Source organism: Anser brachyrhynchus (genome assembly GCF_964034855.1).
Source record: "Anser brachyrhynchus genome assembly, chromosome: 1".
NCBI classification, from domain to species: Eukaryota; Metazoa; Chordata; class Aves; order Anseriformes; family Anatidae; genus Anser; species Anser brachyrhynchus.
In genome coordinates this window covers 185,648,437-185,665,696 of record NC_137694.1, presented here as the reverse complement: position 1 = coordinate 185,665,696, position 17,260 = coordinate 185,648,437, and the positions used below count along the sequence as shown (strand labels likewise).

Here is a 17,260-nt window from a genome sequence, read left to right as displayed (position 1 = left end):
TTCTTCCTGCTTCTACGTTGCCTTTCCATAAGACAAGTCATGCTGACTTACTCATCATTTTGAAAAGGAATTCAGTCCTTTTTAGCACTGATTACCAGAATCACCAATGCAGCAGATCAGGCAGAGATGCTACACAAGATTTTCCCTGTTGATTTTGCCCCCTCACTGCAATGAATCACGTCCCAGAAAAAAACTGACAGATCAAACAGTGTACTGGCATGGAGAAGGGTCTCAGGTGTTAGGAGGCGCTGTCATGTTCATTTTTGCTTGTCACCTAAGGCAAAATACACACATACACAAAGCTGAAAACTAATCTCTTAGTAGTTTTCTCTACATGTGTCCTCCAGTATAAACTTGATGGGCTTTCCATGCTGGATTAATGCAAATCCACTTCCACCAAGAGTGGAGCTACGTTGATCAGGACCCGGTATTTGCAGTGGGCATACTCAAAAAGAAGCAAAATCATACCAGATCTGGAGTGACCTCAACTGACATAAATTTCAACTAGCAGTATTTGGCTCTAAATAAGATGAGATAAGAAGAAATGAGATTTTTTTCTGGAGCTATTTTAAGTGCATTGACTACTATATATAGTGTCAGAATAAGTGGCTGAAGTTAAATTTAAAAGACAAGCATGTTTATGCTTTGCTGTTTCCAAATACAGCCTCATCTGTTCCGAAGTCTGAACAACAGAAGAAAACCAAAAACTGTAGTAAGAAACCTCATCCTTGTGCAAAAACAACTTTTTTTTTTTTTTTTTTTTTTCAGTATAGAAGGTAACACCAAAAGAAAAACATGAGAGTGTCATGAAAGTTTCAGGTGTTTTGATATTAAAGGACTATTTTCGAGTCCTGCCTGAAGAAGTGGTGTAAACTTAGGGCCTCTGTAAATCCAGAATTTGCTATTCCAAGACAGTTGTAAAGTAGTGTCACTCGTGTTTGGCTTCTCTGTATGTAAAATTCTTGCTTATGTGAATGAGGTAAAATCATAGAAAAATCTATATATTTCCATAAGTAACCTTGCTAAGCTATCAAGGTCTAGGTTTTGAAAAAGAAGCATAAACACTGAAACGTGCTATGTCACTGCAGTACAGTTACATTTCAAATTTCAAGTAGATTGTGTTCAAAAGTGCTCTAATGTTGGCATTAATCTAGCATGTAGGACTTAAAAATGACTATTTCCCATTCCGTGCTTGCTGTATGCTACAGAAAATCTATACGTGAACTGATTCTTGTAAAAAGAAGTGTTGCTTCCTTAAATGAAATCAAGATGCAATTTCCATTTTATCATCTTTTCACCCATTTTTTCAGGAGTGCCTGTTCTGGGGAAGAAAGGCAGAGACTGGAAAGTGGGTTTATTTACTTTCACCTAAAAGGTGTTTTAGGACTGGTAGAGCCATCTCACTTTTGAGGCATGCTTCGATAAATGTAATTTTTGGTTGCCATGCTAACAGGAAATCACTCAACAGAGTCCAGTAAAACAAAAGTGGATAAATGACATTTCCTTGTAAAAACGGGGAAATATATTAGATTAAAAAGACTGCAGGTTTCTCCAATAGCAGCGATTTTTGCAAATCTGCCTTTTAGTAGAGTGTAATTTTCTGTCGGCGTTTACGGTTCCAGGGCATCAGCTGCTTCTTTCCAACAAGACTACGGCCTCTGTCCTGTCGCTCCAACAGCGAGCACCTTGCAAATGTAAACCTAACTCACGGATGAATCCCACCAGGAGCTTTATCATGCTCCTCTCCTATCTACCTCGCATTTCTCCATCCTCCAGGCAGGAGATCCTTCCCGGCAGGACGACCTCAACCTTTCCAGTAAGCTCCCTGCGGGCTGCACCGCGGCTCTCTGCGGGGAGCGAGGTCCCCTCGGGGGGCCGGGAACCTCCCATTGCAGCCTCCCTCGCTTTTTGCCCGGAGCCGGGGACAAATGTGGGACTTTGTCCAGCTCTGAGCCGCCGGGGAGCCGTCCCCTGCCCTCTCTCTGCCCGGCATCCCCAGGCCCCCGGGCGCTCAGCTGTCCTGCAGGTGTCACACTTCACCCAGCCACCGAGGGATGCCGCTTCCCACGGTGGTGGCTGCGAGACAAAAAACCACCTTTATTATGTACAGGGGAAAGAAAAGGGTCCTAATTCTCCCTTGGGCTGTGACCAAGGAGGTGCGCAATATCGTTCAGTGCTTGTGCCGGCGCAAAAGTTGGCTCAGACCGTCCTGGGGACTTTTATTTATTTATTTATGGTAGAAGGACAAGAAGGGAATTCAAGATTCAGAAGGAAAATATAACAAAGTTAACGAGAACTTACTTGGTTTAGGTGCATGCGTTGACAGCCGGCATCTTCCTTCAACAGCTTTAACAGGTCACATTTTCCCTCGGCAGTACCCTTCTCAATCCTTTTTGTAAGTTAAATCCCTTTAAGAGGTGTTCTTTTTAGTTCACTGGCTCTCGTCCGCCTCAGCCACTTTCCCCCATTATTTTTCTTACTTTATTTTCTTCATCTTTGCCCCCACGCTCAGACGCTCGGACTCACGCCCACGAGTTAGAGGGTCTCCATCACCCCCAGCCCAGGGGACCGCGACAGCCGCCCGGCACCGGTGCAACAGATGAGAGGCAGCTTCATCCCCGGCTCCTCAGTGCGGCATCTCCTCACCGCCTCGGAGAGCCTCATGCTGCCTGCAAAAAGTCCCCGCTCCTTCCGACGCGACTATTCCTTCCCCCCCCCCGGAGCGCAGCTCTGCGAGGCGTGGGGCGGGAGGAAAGGCGCAGGAATGAAGGCGAGGAGACCACGGAGGGGCAAACACCGGGGCTTTCCCTCCTCGGCGCTCTCTCCTCGGCCGGCGGCACCGTTTGCCTCCGGGGGACCCCTCCCGCCGCCGCCGCCGCCCCCGCGGCGCTGCCCCCGCCGGCCCCCGGCGCCCGCACCCGCGCCCCCCCGCGGCCGCACCGCGCTCCTGCGCACCCCCCCGGCCCCGTTTCTCGGCGGAGCCCTGGCTGCTCTCACGCCGAAGTGCCCCCCCGGGGGGGTGAGGAGAGGGAAAAGGGCCATCGGGAGGTGAGGGCGTGATGGGTGAGCCGAGGAAAGCACCGCGCCGGACGGTGTAACTGCAAACTTTGCTGTCGCATCTTTGGGGAAGACCTGGACCGCTCCGAGCAGGGCTGTCGCCGAGCTGCTGCCCTGTCCGGAAGGGTCCCTGCCCCTTTCCCTGCCCCGGCACCGCCGGGTCCGGCCGGCCAAGAGTCGCACTTGATGGATCCCGCACTTGCGGGACCGAGCCGGAGCCTGGATCCACAGCAGCAGAGCGGAGAGAGGGAGGCTAGGTACCATTTCCTCACTTTTCCTTTCCCTAAAATTAGGACATACACGAGCTTAGAAATGGCACGAAAAAGACGCAGCGTGTTGAGCCAGTTTCCGAGATAGCACGACCAAAAAATTTATTTATTTATTTATTTAGTTAGTTAGTTATTTGAGACCTTTTCGGGGGCTCGGTCCCCGTGTTGGGGTCAGGCACGGAGCACGGCAGGCACCTGCCGCCCCACAGGTGTCGGATCCTACCCCTGGCCTGGGCCAACAGCCCCTGCAGCCCCCCGGCCCTGCCTGCACCGCCCCGGCCGGGGGTTGCCTCTGGCCTGACACTGTTGCTGTCCGTAGGGATACACCACCACCAAGCACCGCTTCAGCGTTTCCCGAGTTTGCCCGAAGCACTGGATGGCTATCTTCCACCCCCGGGCTCCCGGGAACAGCAGGAGTTGCGGGGGAGGAGGCGGAGAGGGAAATAAGCACAGGGGAGCAGAGGGAAGGAGACAGGGCAAAGCTGTCCAAGGAGGGGAGAGGGGATGCAAAAAAATGTGAAATGATGTGAAATGCATCACCCCACATCTCTAGCGGAGACCTGAGCACACTGAGACGTGAAACGCTTGATGAAGCAGGCAAGAGCACACGCCTGGAAATGCCATTACAGCAAGCGTTAAGCAACTGCCAGATGCACCGCTTTCGATGGCAGCTATTTGTACAAGCACCAGACCTCCACGGGCAGCAGAGAAAAAGGAAGCGATGATGCAGCCACTCTGCATCACTGCTCAGCAGGAGCTGAGCGGTGAAAATGCCAGATTAACTCTGCTCTGGGACTATCACGGTTGCAGCACCGAGCCTCTGTATCAGAGTGCTCCTGGGTGAACCACTGTGATACATATTTCAGATGTGCCCCAAATTAGTTACTGTTAAGATTTTGGCAGAACATAGCGCCTTTGGGGAGCCCCTCAGAAAAAAGCCTGGTGCCACTGAGCAGTGTAGTGCGCAATCCAGACACGTTGTAACAGGTCTCTGCCTGGCTCTTCCTGAGAGATGTTAATTGCACTCATGAGATCAACTTGTGTTGATTCAAGTACAGATCAAATGCCAAAAGCAGCTGCTCTGGTAAGCTGATCCACTCATTCTAGTACACACTCATGCATATAAGCGTTTATCTCTCTATATATACACAGACACATAGTCGTACACCCCAAATCCATTCAAAGACAGGGAGAGAGAAGTAGTACCCCATAGAGACAATGACAATCTGCAGTGAAGTACAGAAAAGACTACACCGTTTTAGATTACATTGGAACTGCTACTGAGAGCTGATCTAGATCTTACTGGAGTATTTGTACACCTTGTGCATGAATTCATCGGCTGCTATCATCACTAGTGAGATTAGACTGCATTACTACACACTAGAATTGTAGACAAAACTTTCAGAGGTTTTTGATGCTCACTTCCAAGAGCAGAGCATTTTTTTCCCCACACATTTCCTTATTAGATCTTGAGAAGCAAAGTTCTATTTTGAGTGTATCGTGTTTAATTTATCACTAGCAAATACCTCTATAATTAACAGTATTTCCTATGCCTTTTTATGTGTATCATGACATTTCTTCTTTTCAGGGGTGAAAGCAATATGGCACTATCAATGTGCTTTACGGTTTCTGGCATTTTACATATGATAACCCATTAGCAGTCTCCTGTGGGTCTTGCCAGTGCTTATAATTCCCAATAAAACTAATGTTCAGATAAAATCTCTGCGGTCTTACTCAGAAGAAAACAAAGTAAATAGAAATTTATTCAGGATTCAGGACAGTGGTGTCTGGATCTTTGCAATGTCCTGAATATATGTTAGTATATTTTATTCCCAGCATGTATCTAGGCGCCAAATGTTTCTCAGCAGTAGGTACTGTATCAGGGAGAGAGTGGTATAGGGAGAAAATTAAATATTCTGTGAAATGTGTAACACATACTGCGGCTTTAGAGGTTATGCTGTAACAGCACGGCTGGGCCTTCCGTTATCTGTGCACAGTGTCACACCAAATTACGTTTCCCTTGGGACGTGCATTTCTACCACTCCCGTTATACCACTTTCCTAAGAACACCTACTGATGAATGCCCAGCAGCTGATCATTTTCAGTTCAGCTAAATTTTATGTATCTGCAATACCAACCATGCTGCTTTTTCCCCCTTCTTTCTGCAGTTTGTGTGAATAATACTAGGGTGTATTTTATTTCATGAACCACTAAACACAGGGAAAAAAAAAAAAAAAAGATTAAAGGAAGTTTGAAAAATAAGAGAAAGCTGCAAATTTAGCAAATGATAATTGATTTAGCCTTGCAATATCATTGGCTACAGGTAAGAACATCTGCAGCAGGTGTGAGACAGGATAGCTTTATCAAAACCAGTGAAGCTGAATCAGCTTACCCGAAGAAATAGCTCATTATTTTTATGTCCGTAAGGAAAGAAAAAGCACAGCAGAAATGCTAGTCAGGTTTGCTCAGTGCCAGGTAAAAAGTATCGCTAATATTCTTCTCTCTCAGATTCTTTTCTTTTTGTATCAATGAAAGCTTTTCTTAATATTAGCATGAAAGTGTAAAGGATCATTTTTACTAAGAGGAAAATTTATATGCATTAGAAAAAAAAATTACAGCAAGTATTTGAAATAATCTAGTCAATTAATTAAAATGAATTTTATTTTTTATTAATTTAGGATAATGGAGGAAGATTTCCTCAGGTCTCTATTGTGTAAGTATAATTTTAAGTATGGTTCTATTGATATATTACCCATTAGAAATAATGTAACTTGAAATCACAAAGTACAGTAATATGTCTTGTTGCAGTTTAGAATTTTTCTACATTTGTTTTGGAGACTACATTGTTAGAAAAAATACAGATTATCATTTTTTCTCTGTATTACTCTAATTTAGGAAATCTGTAACAAGTTAGTTCAATTAGTTCTATTGTTATAGGCCATGCAGTTCCCCCAGCCAGAACTTTTTGCAAATGGTAAATTGTTCTTGCCAGCCCACACCAGGCATTCCATACTCTTCAGTCTTTTCCTTCCACATAACTCAGTGTATTGCCATTTATGTACTTTAGTCAAAACTAAAGTTTCCTAGACTATAGACTTGAGAAAAAGAGATTCTGTTTATTGAATGATTGAAGAACATTAAAAAAAAAAATGTGAAAGGAATGGAGAAAAAAAAATTTAAAAAAAAACAGCATAAATATTTCATTTTTAATTAAGCATTTATTGGGAATGTTTGGGGTATAAATTGTTCTTGTGAACAACAGAGAGAAAAGGGCCATGAGAGAAAGTGATAGGAACATGTGAAGGGAAGGATAAGTAGAAGGTGAGATGTTGATCTGGGGATGAGAATAAATAGTCCTTAAAGCAGGCAAGTACCGATCTCAGCTGTGGGACTATTAGGCTCAGCCTTTTTTTCTATCCCAAACTGTTCTAGAATCTGGAACTGTGTTTGTTTGTTTGTTTGTTGGTTTTGGCTTGGTTTGGTTAGTTGGTTGGGTGTTTCACTGTAATAATAAAAATATCGACAGGGTAAAACACAAACTAACCACTGAAAAAAAAATCCAGTACCAAATTTTGGTATTTCGTCAACTTTAGTGTCAAGTCATGACATATATAGTGCAGGTCTTCATGTGACCTCCTCCAGAGTTCCATGCTGTTCAGGTAAGAGAATAATTGTTTCTCATATTTTAATAGAGGGATACAGGTCCCTTAGCTTTATTAGGAGCTAAATTACTACTTTATTATTTATTTTTTTCAGCTTACATTAGGGACTTGCAGAATTCTACATAGACTTCTCATTTCGTTACTATTTAAAATTTCATATTTTTAATGGACAGCAAGCAATTAAACTTCCTTTACCTAACTACATTTTTCTGTTCTCCAGAATTCACATTTCTTATTTTCACTAGCATGCTATAACCTTTTTCTCCTTTGTTCTCTTACCCTGAGTTTTAGAATTATTTATACTTATTTTTCCGACATCAGAGGGTGGAAATTGGTACAATAATTGGCTCTTTTGCTATATTTTAATGAATAGTAGAATGACATCATTTAAATTTTTAGTGTTTTTCAAAGCCGTTTAGTTTTTGTCCTCCATGATTATTCTCAGATGTCTGTGCTTTCCAGTAAGCCCTTATATTCTTTCAGAAGACCCAGCTGTTGCCTTTTTGATCTATTTATTTATTTATTTTTGACACAGTCTTTTAGTAGTTTTAGTAAAACACAGATGTAATGGAACAAATCCAGTGCTAGATTGGGATTCAGCTCCAGATTAGAGACATCTGAATTTAGGTGTACATATTTGAACTGATGAGCATCTTACGCTCCCTCTAGAGTCAGTAGAACTCTATTCAATACAGTTAAGGAATCTTATAGAAAAGTTCATCTTTGAATATGGATTTTGACTTCAGGATATGCTGAATAGTCTAAGCGCCATACTGAAAGGGAGCAGACACCAAAACAGAGGTGCCTCATGCTGTCTGAGGTTCCCAAGCCTCTACAAGACATCTGCAGTAGGTGGGCAAGTGGGATTTGTTTCACTTTGTTTTAATAAGATCTACTCTTACAGGTGACCTGTATCTTTTCTGAGATGCTCTGCGGCATCTCACAGGGCATTGGACACCTAGGCACAGGCACCTGAATCCACACTCAGTTCCTCTTGGCTGTAGTAGGAGATAAGATCCCTATCTCACATGTGAATGCCAGCATTACAGATACATAAAATCAGGTGTATGAATCATGATCCTTACAACTGCATGACAAAAGCATTAAGACAGTGATGGAAAAGGTAATTTTGTTGAAAAGGAATAGAAAACAAACCTAAGCAATGATCCCTTTCTCATTTTCTGAAAGAGCTGAAACCTTTACCTGTGTTTATGAGGATGGTAACTTGGTAAAAGGTTTGAAATTGTGGAAACAAATGGGATATTTCAACTGGGAGATAAAGGTAATCAAGAAACAGAATTCCAGGGCAACTAGCCAAATGTTTTAGGTATCTCTAAGAGTATGGGGAATAAACAGAAAGAACGAGATGTCTTGCTGCACAAACAAAGCTATAACTTAATTGGCAAGACAGAGACTTTGTAGGATAAATCAAAGGACTGGAGTGTTGATATAGAAGGGTACAGGCTGTTCAGGAAAGAAAGTCAGGAGAAAAAAAAAAGACAACATTGCATTACCAGAAATGTGTTTATGATCTTCTGAAAGAGATGACATACGACAAAAGTTTCTAGAAGGAGAATGAACAGGGTTTCAAAAGAAATGTTTAACCAAATTTAGCTCACATTATCAATTTGAGAGAAGAAGACATTGAACACCTTAAGCAATCAAAAAAAAAAGTAATGGAATCTTTTCTGGAAACTTTTTGGAGATGTGGCTTTGCATCTTCAATACTTAGAGTGTATAACTAGGTTTTATTCTGTCTTAATGGAGAGAAACGACTGAAAATGCAGATGGAGGCCCTTCAGACAAATCTGATAAAAGAGACTTTGAAATAATAGAAATAAACAGTGGAGTAATTGCAATGTACTTAAAAAAAAAAAAAAAAAGGAAGGGAAGGGAAAGAAAAGGAGGTGGTGACAACCTTAGATGACTGGAAAGAAAGGCTTGGAGATTTTAGTGGAACATACACTCAGGGAGAGAGGGAGAGGCAGCCATACCAAAGCTATTGCAAATAGTAATAATATTTTTTTTTAAAAGCGATAACTGCAAGAATGCCATAGGCTTTCAGAATATATTAGCAAGAACTAATGAGAAGTTACGACACATGAGAAATCGTTGTTCTGCTCTACCTAAGCATCACTTTACATCAGCTTTGGACTTCATGTTTGATAGTGGTGTTAAGAAAAACATAAATAAATGCAGAGAGACTAGAGGCCAGGTCACCTTTCAGAAATGTTTCAATGTATTTGGCTTGGTCTGTGTAAGAAAAGATGCCTTTAAACTATAGTTACATAATTACATAGTTTATAGTTGTATAAAAAATAATTGTAAAAAGACAGCTAGCATATTCACCAGATAGAGGAGTAAAGTAAACTTTGGATTTTAGCAAGGAAAATCTAAGCTTAATCATAAGTAGGATGTTTCAGACTATAAAAAAGGAGTTAAACAGTGGAAGATTTCACTTCAGGAAACTGTGGAATCTTTATTTTTGATACTCGTGAGCCTTTTCCTGGGAGTAGCTTTTTTTCCTATTTTAGGATTCTCTAAGTGGCCATAATGAGACATTTTTCTCCAAAGCTTACTGTACCCCTTTTTTTATATGACATTTTGGGAAATTGAGTTTTCATGCTTTTAAAAGACACATGCAGCCAATCTGTTTGCACTCTCAGATGCCATTTGAACAGTGTGACTCAAATTTGGAAGCATATGTAGCTTAAGAGAGCAAATGTTTCTGTCCTGGCCTTTATGTATGGAAATGGTGAACTCTATCCTTCAGATAGAATCTCATGAAAGTTAATAGGACAGTAATGTACATAAATGCAGGTTGTGCCCATTATGTTCTAGGACAATAGGACTTTAAATGAGGATTAATATGCCTAACCATAGGCCACGTTTTATTCCTTAGGGTATTGTGGAGGTTCACACAGGGTCAGCAGATGTCTGACAGCAGATCCGCACCCACCCAGAAGAGCAACTGGGATATCCCACCAACCAGGTGTTCCACTGTTCTGTCTTAGCATTAGTTTTTCACTTCCTTTTTTTTTTTTTTTTTTTCCCAGCTAACATTTTGATATTTTTCTTTGACCTCTATTTGTAACGGATATTGATACTAAACTGTTTTAAAAGCAAATCATAGACTAATTACTCAAACTTTAATAAATACATATATAAATATTAACCCCACATGATTCTTCTGCTTCTCTCTCCATCAGACAAAGAAATCCACCAGTAATGCTTTTAATGCATCAAAAAGGGACATGCTTTTAGAAATGAATGGCTTTTACAGTATACTAATGTTCTGTTTCCTACTGTCTGAAGAATAACAACAGTTCAGCTTGGTGGTGGGATGTGTTGAAGGTATCTAAAACCTGAGACACAGAATATAAAATTCAGTCATTTGCAGAAGGACACTAGAACAAGAAGGGGAAGGAAGATATTCAGGCTTGAAATATCAGTTCTGTTCCTACCTTGTAAATGCTTCTTTTGTGTTTTTTCTGATATTCGTTTTTCTTACATGTGATGTGGCAATCATTTTTTTATTTTTTTTTTATCAGAACATTATTACTGTGCAGTCAGTTTCTAGGAGGAAATCATAAATGTCTGTAAAGCTATTAAACCCCCTGTAAATAGTAACAATGGTAACAACAAGAGACTTGCCCACAGTGGATGCTGCACTGATTCTGCATTTTAGATAACAGTAGTTAATCTTTGTTTCTGATGTTTTCGTGAATGTAAAACACTGGAAGAAGATTATTTCTGTGTATAAAATATTTCTGATATCCAGTCTTGCTATGCATACTGAGGCACCCTACTAGTTAAGCTTACTGATTATATGTGTGTGCGCGTATATATACATATATATATATAATTATTTTTTTTTATAGCAGATCATATTAGTGAGCTTAGAAAAGTCAGAGGGTATTAGGAAGGTAACAAAGAATGTTTAGAGGTTGAAGTTACTTTCATTTAACAATTGGAAATAATTTCTTTTGCCAGATCTTTTATGCTTGTATATAGCTAGGCAGAAATAAACCAAAAGAGAATTAACTCATGTTTTTATTATTATTATCATTTTAGAGTACTTTGGTAGTTTTTTAAATATTTTTTGTGTGTTTTTGTGTGTGACAGAAGAATATCAAATGGTCTTGTTGGATTTTAAATTGCTTAATGCAGTATTTAGCTACATTTTTGGTATATATTCTCCAAGCAGTGTTAAACCCAGAAAGAAATTTACTTAATATTTGATTATGAGCAACAGAAAAACAAGATAATTTGTTGCATAGATTTTCAGAATGCTGCTTAATGAGTAATCCTGAGAGAGGGAACTTCTATTTTTCCTGCATTAAATGGATACCATTATTTTCCCATTACTCTAGTGTGTTTTGCCCATAATTATTAGCTCAAGAGAAGTGACAGAAGCTGGGCAGGGGGAAGGGAAGAACAAGCATTCAGAAAGTATGGGAGTATTAATATTCTCAGCCATGAGGTGTATAGTTTCTCGGTGTGTTTACCGTAGTATGATTTACCATCAATGAAAGACCGATAGATGGTGCTATAGAGACAATTTGCAATCACTGCACAGATGTGCAAGGTGCACATCATTTTATTCATACACATCTGTGTAAGGTAGGAAATAGGCTCAAACAAAGAATTAATTCTACCCTTCTCTCTCTTTTTTTTTTTTTACACACCCTTTTCTTACACACACCTTTGGTTTATAGAGTTTCATGCTCAATTCTAAGCCAAAGAACAGAAATCATGTATGTTCTTGTTGAGAAATAAGTATCATGTGTATGTATGTATCTAGGTATTTTCATTTTTATTGAAGCTTGCCAGTATTTTATTTCAGTTTGGTAATTTTTCTGGCACTGTACTCACTGTAAAATTATCATAGATCTTAGTTTGATATGCTTTGGTGAAAGTCTGTGGTATAGGATGTCACCTCTCTGTGTTTTGTATAGGTGTGTCTTAGTGCACAGAGCTTTGTGCACAGAGCTCTTGTCACTTAATCACCAACTGTGGAATCAAGGGATAGTATCTTTGTTGTGTCTGCTTGCTGCTTCTGGTCACTGCTGCTCTTGCTGCAGGAAGGCTGACTGATGTAGACAAGAAGAGTTTATATTCCATCAATGCTATAGTGGGATCGCTACTGGGGATCAAGAAAATAGAGATGTATGACAGTCAAACTGTCATCTCCATGAGATCTTGAAGAGTTTGTATCCCAGGATAGTCTGGTACTTAATGTGATGCTCAGATCCTGCTTTCATGGGTGCCTAGTTTGTATGCAGTTCCTAGGACCTCTGGTGAGATCCACCCAACCAAATGCTAAACATCTACAGTACAGACGTCTGCGTAAGGCACTTCCTTGCATATGCAGACAAAATGTTTCGGCATATATTTTCATAGATAAAATGAATCTTGCCATAGGACTGCCTGTTTTTCTTCAATGACTACAAAAATAGAACACCACTTTTAGCCATCATATAAACATCTGCAATGAATCCCATCCTTGCAGACCAAAGAAACACAACTGAACATGGTCCTTTGGAAAAGGACATGTAAGAAAAGTTGCAACTTGGAAAGAGGAATTTACAAAAATGATATCCATAGTGTATAGAGTAAGCTGGATTTGTGTTACCTCAGATGGAATCTTTAAGTCAAGATTCATTTCGTTTGATAAGTAATGAATCCTTCTTTTTCTAGACATCATGTGGTCTATAAATGTGTGGGGGATTGGTCCCTTCTGCATCATCCATAAAACTATACAATAATTGGGAGTTGATATTAGTAAGGACTTCATCAGACAGCAGTGGTTTGTGTCTCCTGGTCCTGTAACCTAAACATGGTCTGATGATGACTGTATACTACATCTTTCAGTAAGAAAATTTAGATGTGTCAGATATGGAGATGGGATAAGTAATTAAGAGAGATACCATAAGGGAGCAACTGCATTTAATGGCACCATTTTTCAGCTGAAGATATCTGTGAGGGAACAGGATATGATTTTCATATCTTTTGGACCTGTACTGTCTTGTTCTACCCTCAATGGTGTACTCTTAATGGAATTACTGGATTGCCTTTCTCAGAGTCTATAAAGACTGTAATCACTGTTACGCAGACATCAGAGATAGAACTGAGCAAAATGGGGAAATGATTATTTCATCTCTTTGACATTAATTACTTGTTCAAATTCCACTCTTTAATGTTTTTCTACAATAACTCCAGTTCATTCAAGGTCAGTAATGAGTATCTAGATTTTGTAAATACTCTGCTGTATTCTCTTAAATTCACTAAATTTCTGAAAATTCCTGACTATGAATATGTTAACTAGAATTATTAAGGAGATAAGCACACAAAAGAAGATGTAGTTAAATACATTTTTAATATCAAAATGAGAGATAATGAGGACATGTTTATAGTAATCTTCCAACTTTACTCATAATGCTTCTCTAGGGGAGCAAAATATTTGAATCAGCTGTTTGGATAATTTGGATTAGAGTTGAAAGTCTATTTGGAAGGCAACTATTTGTAAGTTATACACGTTGCTGTAGAATGGTAATAAATAAGCATACTCACTGAACAAAGGATATTTATTGCAATAGATTAGTCTGTGCCTATGTAAACTAGCACAATGCTTTTATTAATAATGACTTGTAACAGATGATCCTTGACTTTCATCCAGTAGGAGTTAATGGAAAAAGAACTTGGAGACCTGGTTTTATAAAACAACAACAAAAACAGAATAAGAATATCCAAAAGCTTTATCATTAAGTGCCTTTTTGACCATTGGAGACATCATATCGATTGTCAGAAATAATATAATGCTGTCACTTTAGTTGAGATTTTATACTCTGCACTACTATCCAAATTCTTTGCTTAAATACATAAAATATCATTTCATGGTTTGCTAGAAGTGGTTTTTTTTTTTTTTTCTTCCTAGATAATTTTGTGGGTGGAAATACTTCTGTGTAATTGTATCATTTATACAACTGATTGCCATTATTTTCAATAATTTTAGGTTTATTATGCATGTTAAAATTTATGAATAGTTTTCCAAACTTAAAAAATTACTTGAACTATGGAAAAAAATCAAAAAAAAAAATCAGAGATCTTGTGACTATTAGTTAACCTTCTTTCTTTGTAGTGACTTCTGTAACAGTTTTAAGTCTACAGAGACCTTTCCCTCTGCTAAAATATTTGTATTTTTTATCAGTTAGTTTTAATGTACGAACTGTTTCATCTGTCACTCTAGAAAAACTTCCTATGCACTAGCTGCTTTCATATCTCACACATGAATAAAGAACGTTTTTCCTGCTTTGTCTCCTAAACAACAGTTTCCAAAACAGTCAATACCAGCCATATAAAATGCTGAATATGAAAATGATTAAAAAGTAAATCTGACACTTATGTCTTGTTTCTATTAGAGAGAAAAAAAAAACAAAAAAACAAAAAAAAACCCTTGCTGAGGTCTGACAAGTCATGGAATTCATATATTTAATTTAGAGGCAATAAATCTTTTAAAAGTAACCTTCTGCATGTTTAATCTTAACAGGTTACTGTTAGTGAAAAGACGACATGGAATTAGAGAATGTTTTGGGACCTTAAAGATCATCCCCCTGCCATGGGCAGGGATTCTTTCCTCTAGATGTGTTTGCACAAAGCTCCATCCCACCTGGCCTTGAACACTTCCAGGGATGTGGCATTCACAAATATGGCAACCTCTTCAAGACAAGGCTAGTGATAAGGGAGAGATCAGAACACAGGCATATGGAATCCCAGTCCAAAATTACAGCAACAGTAATTATATACAGAATTTTTCCAGCTTTGTTATAGAGATAACCAGCTTGCTACAGGACTGGCAACTGGATTTTCCTGTAATTCTTTATGACCATTTTTTTTTATAAATGGGGAAAGAGGATCAATAGCATCGAGCTCTGACATATCCATTATTTGTCATCCATCTTTCTTCTGTCAGCTGACCATATTTAATCCTGACTACAGCTAATGAAAGAGTTAATGTAACATCAAAGATTGTTCTCAGCTTTGAAGCCTTGTTTCTATTTTATTTTTAAATTATTATTATTATCTATGACAATGTATTACTAGAAACTTCCTCCACAAACAGGGTTTTCCCAAGAGAAGAAACAACCATATTTAGAGAAGTTTTTACAGAAGAGATATGGAAAAAAAGGACTGACGTGACTAACATTTACTTTTGAAATGGCTTTCTTTAATATAAACAGTTTGTGATGTTTACTTACTAGCCAAGCTTAAAGGGTCAGGCAAACGCATATTTCATTAGTATTTTCTTACTAGTAATAAATTTTCAAACTGAAAGCAGTTTAATTCCCTGAGGTCATCCTAAAAACACTTCTTAGTATAGCTGGCATGTTACTTGAGATATGTGTAATTCTTCTAATGAAGACAGTGCTTCATTGACTCTTCAGAGCTAGAATTGAAGCTTGAGGATCCCCAAAATTAGGTTACAGTTAAACTTCTTTTGGTAAAATGATCCATGTAGAGTAAAAATAAAGGCATAACGCCATTTCCTTTCAATAAGCAAGTTTTTTAAAGCATGTATAGTTAGATTATTCTTGGACTTTGGAGAAATCCTGCAGGAGAGAAATGGGGTAGAAATCCTCTTCATGGAGTTCAGCCTTAAATTTCACAGTTCTTTGTTCTGCCAGTCTCAGCCATGTGAGAAGACAGCGCCGGTGCCAGATACAGATAGCACTGGTTTTAATTTGTGCTATTAGACAGGAAACAGACCACCTATCATGGTGAAAAAGTGCTCTTTATGGGTGACATTGCTCACTTTGTCACTGTGTTGCAGCCACAGGAGAAGGCTGCTGGAACCAGGAGGAGAGAAGCAGCCCCGAGAGGCACAGTGATGATGGAGGAACAGAGAAATGCACTCAGATCTGTTTCAGCTTCGACGGGCAAGTTCTTCAAAATAAAAAAGCAGCTGGACAATTATACTGCTAGAGGAAAGGACTATTACAAAGTGAGGATGCTCAGCCTTAGGCTCTGCATTAGAATCTGTAAGTCCTGAAGCACATCAGGCTTGGTGACTGCAGAGTCTCACTGGAGAGGAACAGTCTGGAGCTTTCAGAAGGAGCAGAAGTTCTGTGTCAGGGTACCTAACGGATCCTAAAACAGAACTGCCCACCCCTGAAACATTCCTGACAGGAGCTTGTGCAGCACTGTTTTTCGGATGGAAATACCCCAGTCCTGCTACCTAAATCACTCTAGTGCTTGACTATCAGTATTGAAAGAGAGCTTTCCTGAAGCCTAGACTAATTCCTCATTTTGTAATGTTAACTACTTCATTCAGGTCCTGTACAAAGACCTTATCCAATTTATTATGGCAACTCTCACATGCATGCTTAAGAACTGTTTTATGTATTTCTTCTTGATTTTATTTTCTCTAAATGGGCAATACAAGTACTTTGGGCCATGTATTTATATTACTGACCATTTCTATACAAATAAATGTTCATCTCTCCTAGCTGAACAAGCTGTGCACTTCTATATTAATGTTAAAACATTGACTTATATCTTCATTTTTTATTTTTTTTAATCTGTTTTTCTTACATCGATCTGCAAGCATCTGAGGTATTCAGAATTGTCTTTTATCTTCTTTCAGAGTGACATTTCTCATTCAGAGTGACTCTGCATCTGCTCAAAGACACGGATAGTAGTAGTAGCTCTACTGTCTTGTAATCTTGCAAAGACTTTGCCAGTGATGTTCAAGCATGAGACAGTAAGAGTCAAAAGGCTGGATGGGTCTGAACAACTTTTCGTAACATTTTGGTGTCCTGTAAAACAGCACATACCCACAGAATTTGTGCCAACTCAGTGGGGTGAACTTTTCCATCCATAATCAGCAGAGATTTACTGACTGCAGGTGCCCATACAAACTACGTTCACCTACTAAAAATAGCAGAATAAATCCCCCCCCCCCCTTTTTTCTTGCATATTTCATCCAATTATCCTCTTTCCCTCTTTTCCTCACTTCTAATTCTTAAAAACAAAACAAAACAAAAAACAAAAACAAAAAAAAAAGACATGATCTGTGGAGAGTGCATACTGCACTGTAGTTGATTCTTTAGCACAAGAAGAGAGAGAAAACTATTTTAGAAGCCCAAAATATTTTATTGATAACCCTTCTAGGGACACTAAATCACACACATATGCTTAAACTTCCCTGGCTATTTCATTCTGTGTTCAGACATTATACAGAAATCTCTTAAGGAAGCAGAATGCTTATTTTCC

The 17,260-nt window shown here is 39.3% G+C and overlaps 2 protein-coding genes across 5 annotated transcripts in view; one reads left to right on the top strand and one right to left on the bottom strand.

Annotated features, from left to right (window-relative positions):
• TRPC4 (transient receptor potential cation channel subfamily C member 4) overlaps nucleotides 1–2,903 on the bottom strand; it is a 160,044-nt gene extending 157,141 nt beyond the window's left edge. Inside the window, exon 1 of the mRNA XM_080575860.1 lies at nucleotides 2,302–2,903. The gene's annotated coding sequence lies outside the window, so the exon portion shown is untranslated. The remainder of the gene's footprint in view (nucleotides 1–2,301) is intronic.
• A 22-nt stretch (nucleotides 2,904–2,925) lies between these two features.
• Nucleotides 2,926–16,115, top strand: LOC308187666 (uncharacterized protein). Of its 4 annotated transcripts, none has more exons than XM_080575862.1 (4): nucleotides 2,933–3,314; nucleotides 6,005–6,039; nucleotides 9,891–9,980; nucleotides 15,819–16,115. In XM_080575862.1, exons 1-4 carry the CDS (start codon nucleotides 3,244–3,246, stop codon nucleotides 15,968–15,970), a joined length of 348 nt encoding a protein of 115 aa, XP_080431988.1. In that variant the 5' UTR covers nucleotides 2,933–3,243; the 3' UTR covers nucleotides 15,971–16,115. The 4 variants fall into 4 exon arrangements, 2 of the variants coding, with proteins under 2 accessions (XP_080431989.1, XP_080431988.1); XR_013944847.1 differs by lacking the exons at nucleotides 2,933–3,314; nucleotides 15,819–16,115 and adding exons at nucleotides 5,618–5,801; nucleotides 12,689–12,819; XR_013944846.1 differs by lacking the exon at nucleotides 2,933–3,314 and adding an exon at nucleotides 5,622–5,801.
• The last annotated feature ends 1,145 nt before the right edge of the window (nucleotides 16,116–17,260 follow it).

Coding starts and splice junctions, on each gene's coding strand:
- LOC308187666 (XM_080575862.1), top strand. CDS start 3,244: ATGGATCCCGCACTTGCGGGACCGAGCCGGAGCCTGGATCCACAGCAG. Junction 3,315..6,004: donor AGCGGAGAGAGGGAGGCTAG/GTACCATTTCCT, acceptor TTATTAATTTAG/GATAATGGAGGAAGATTTCC. Junction 9,981..15,818: donor TGGGATATCCCACCAACCAG/GTGTTCCACTGT, acceptor ACTGTGTTGCAG/CCACAGGAGAAGGCTGCTGG.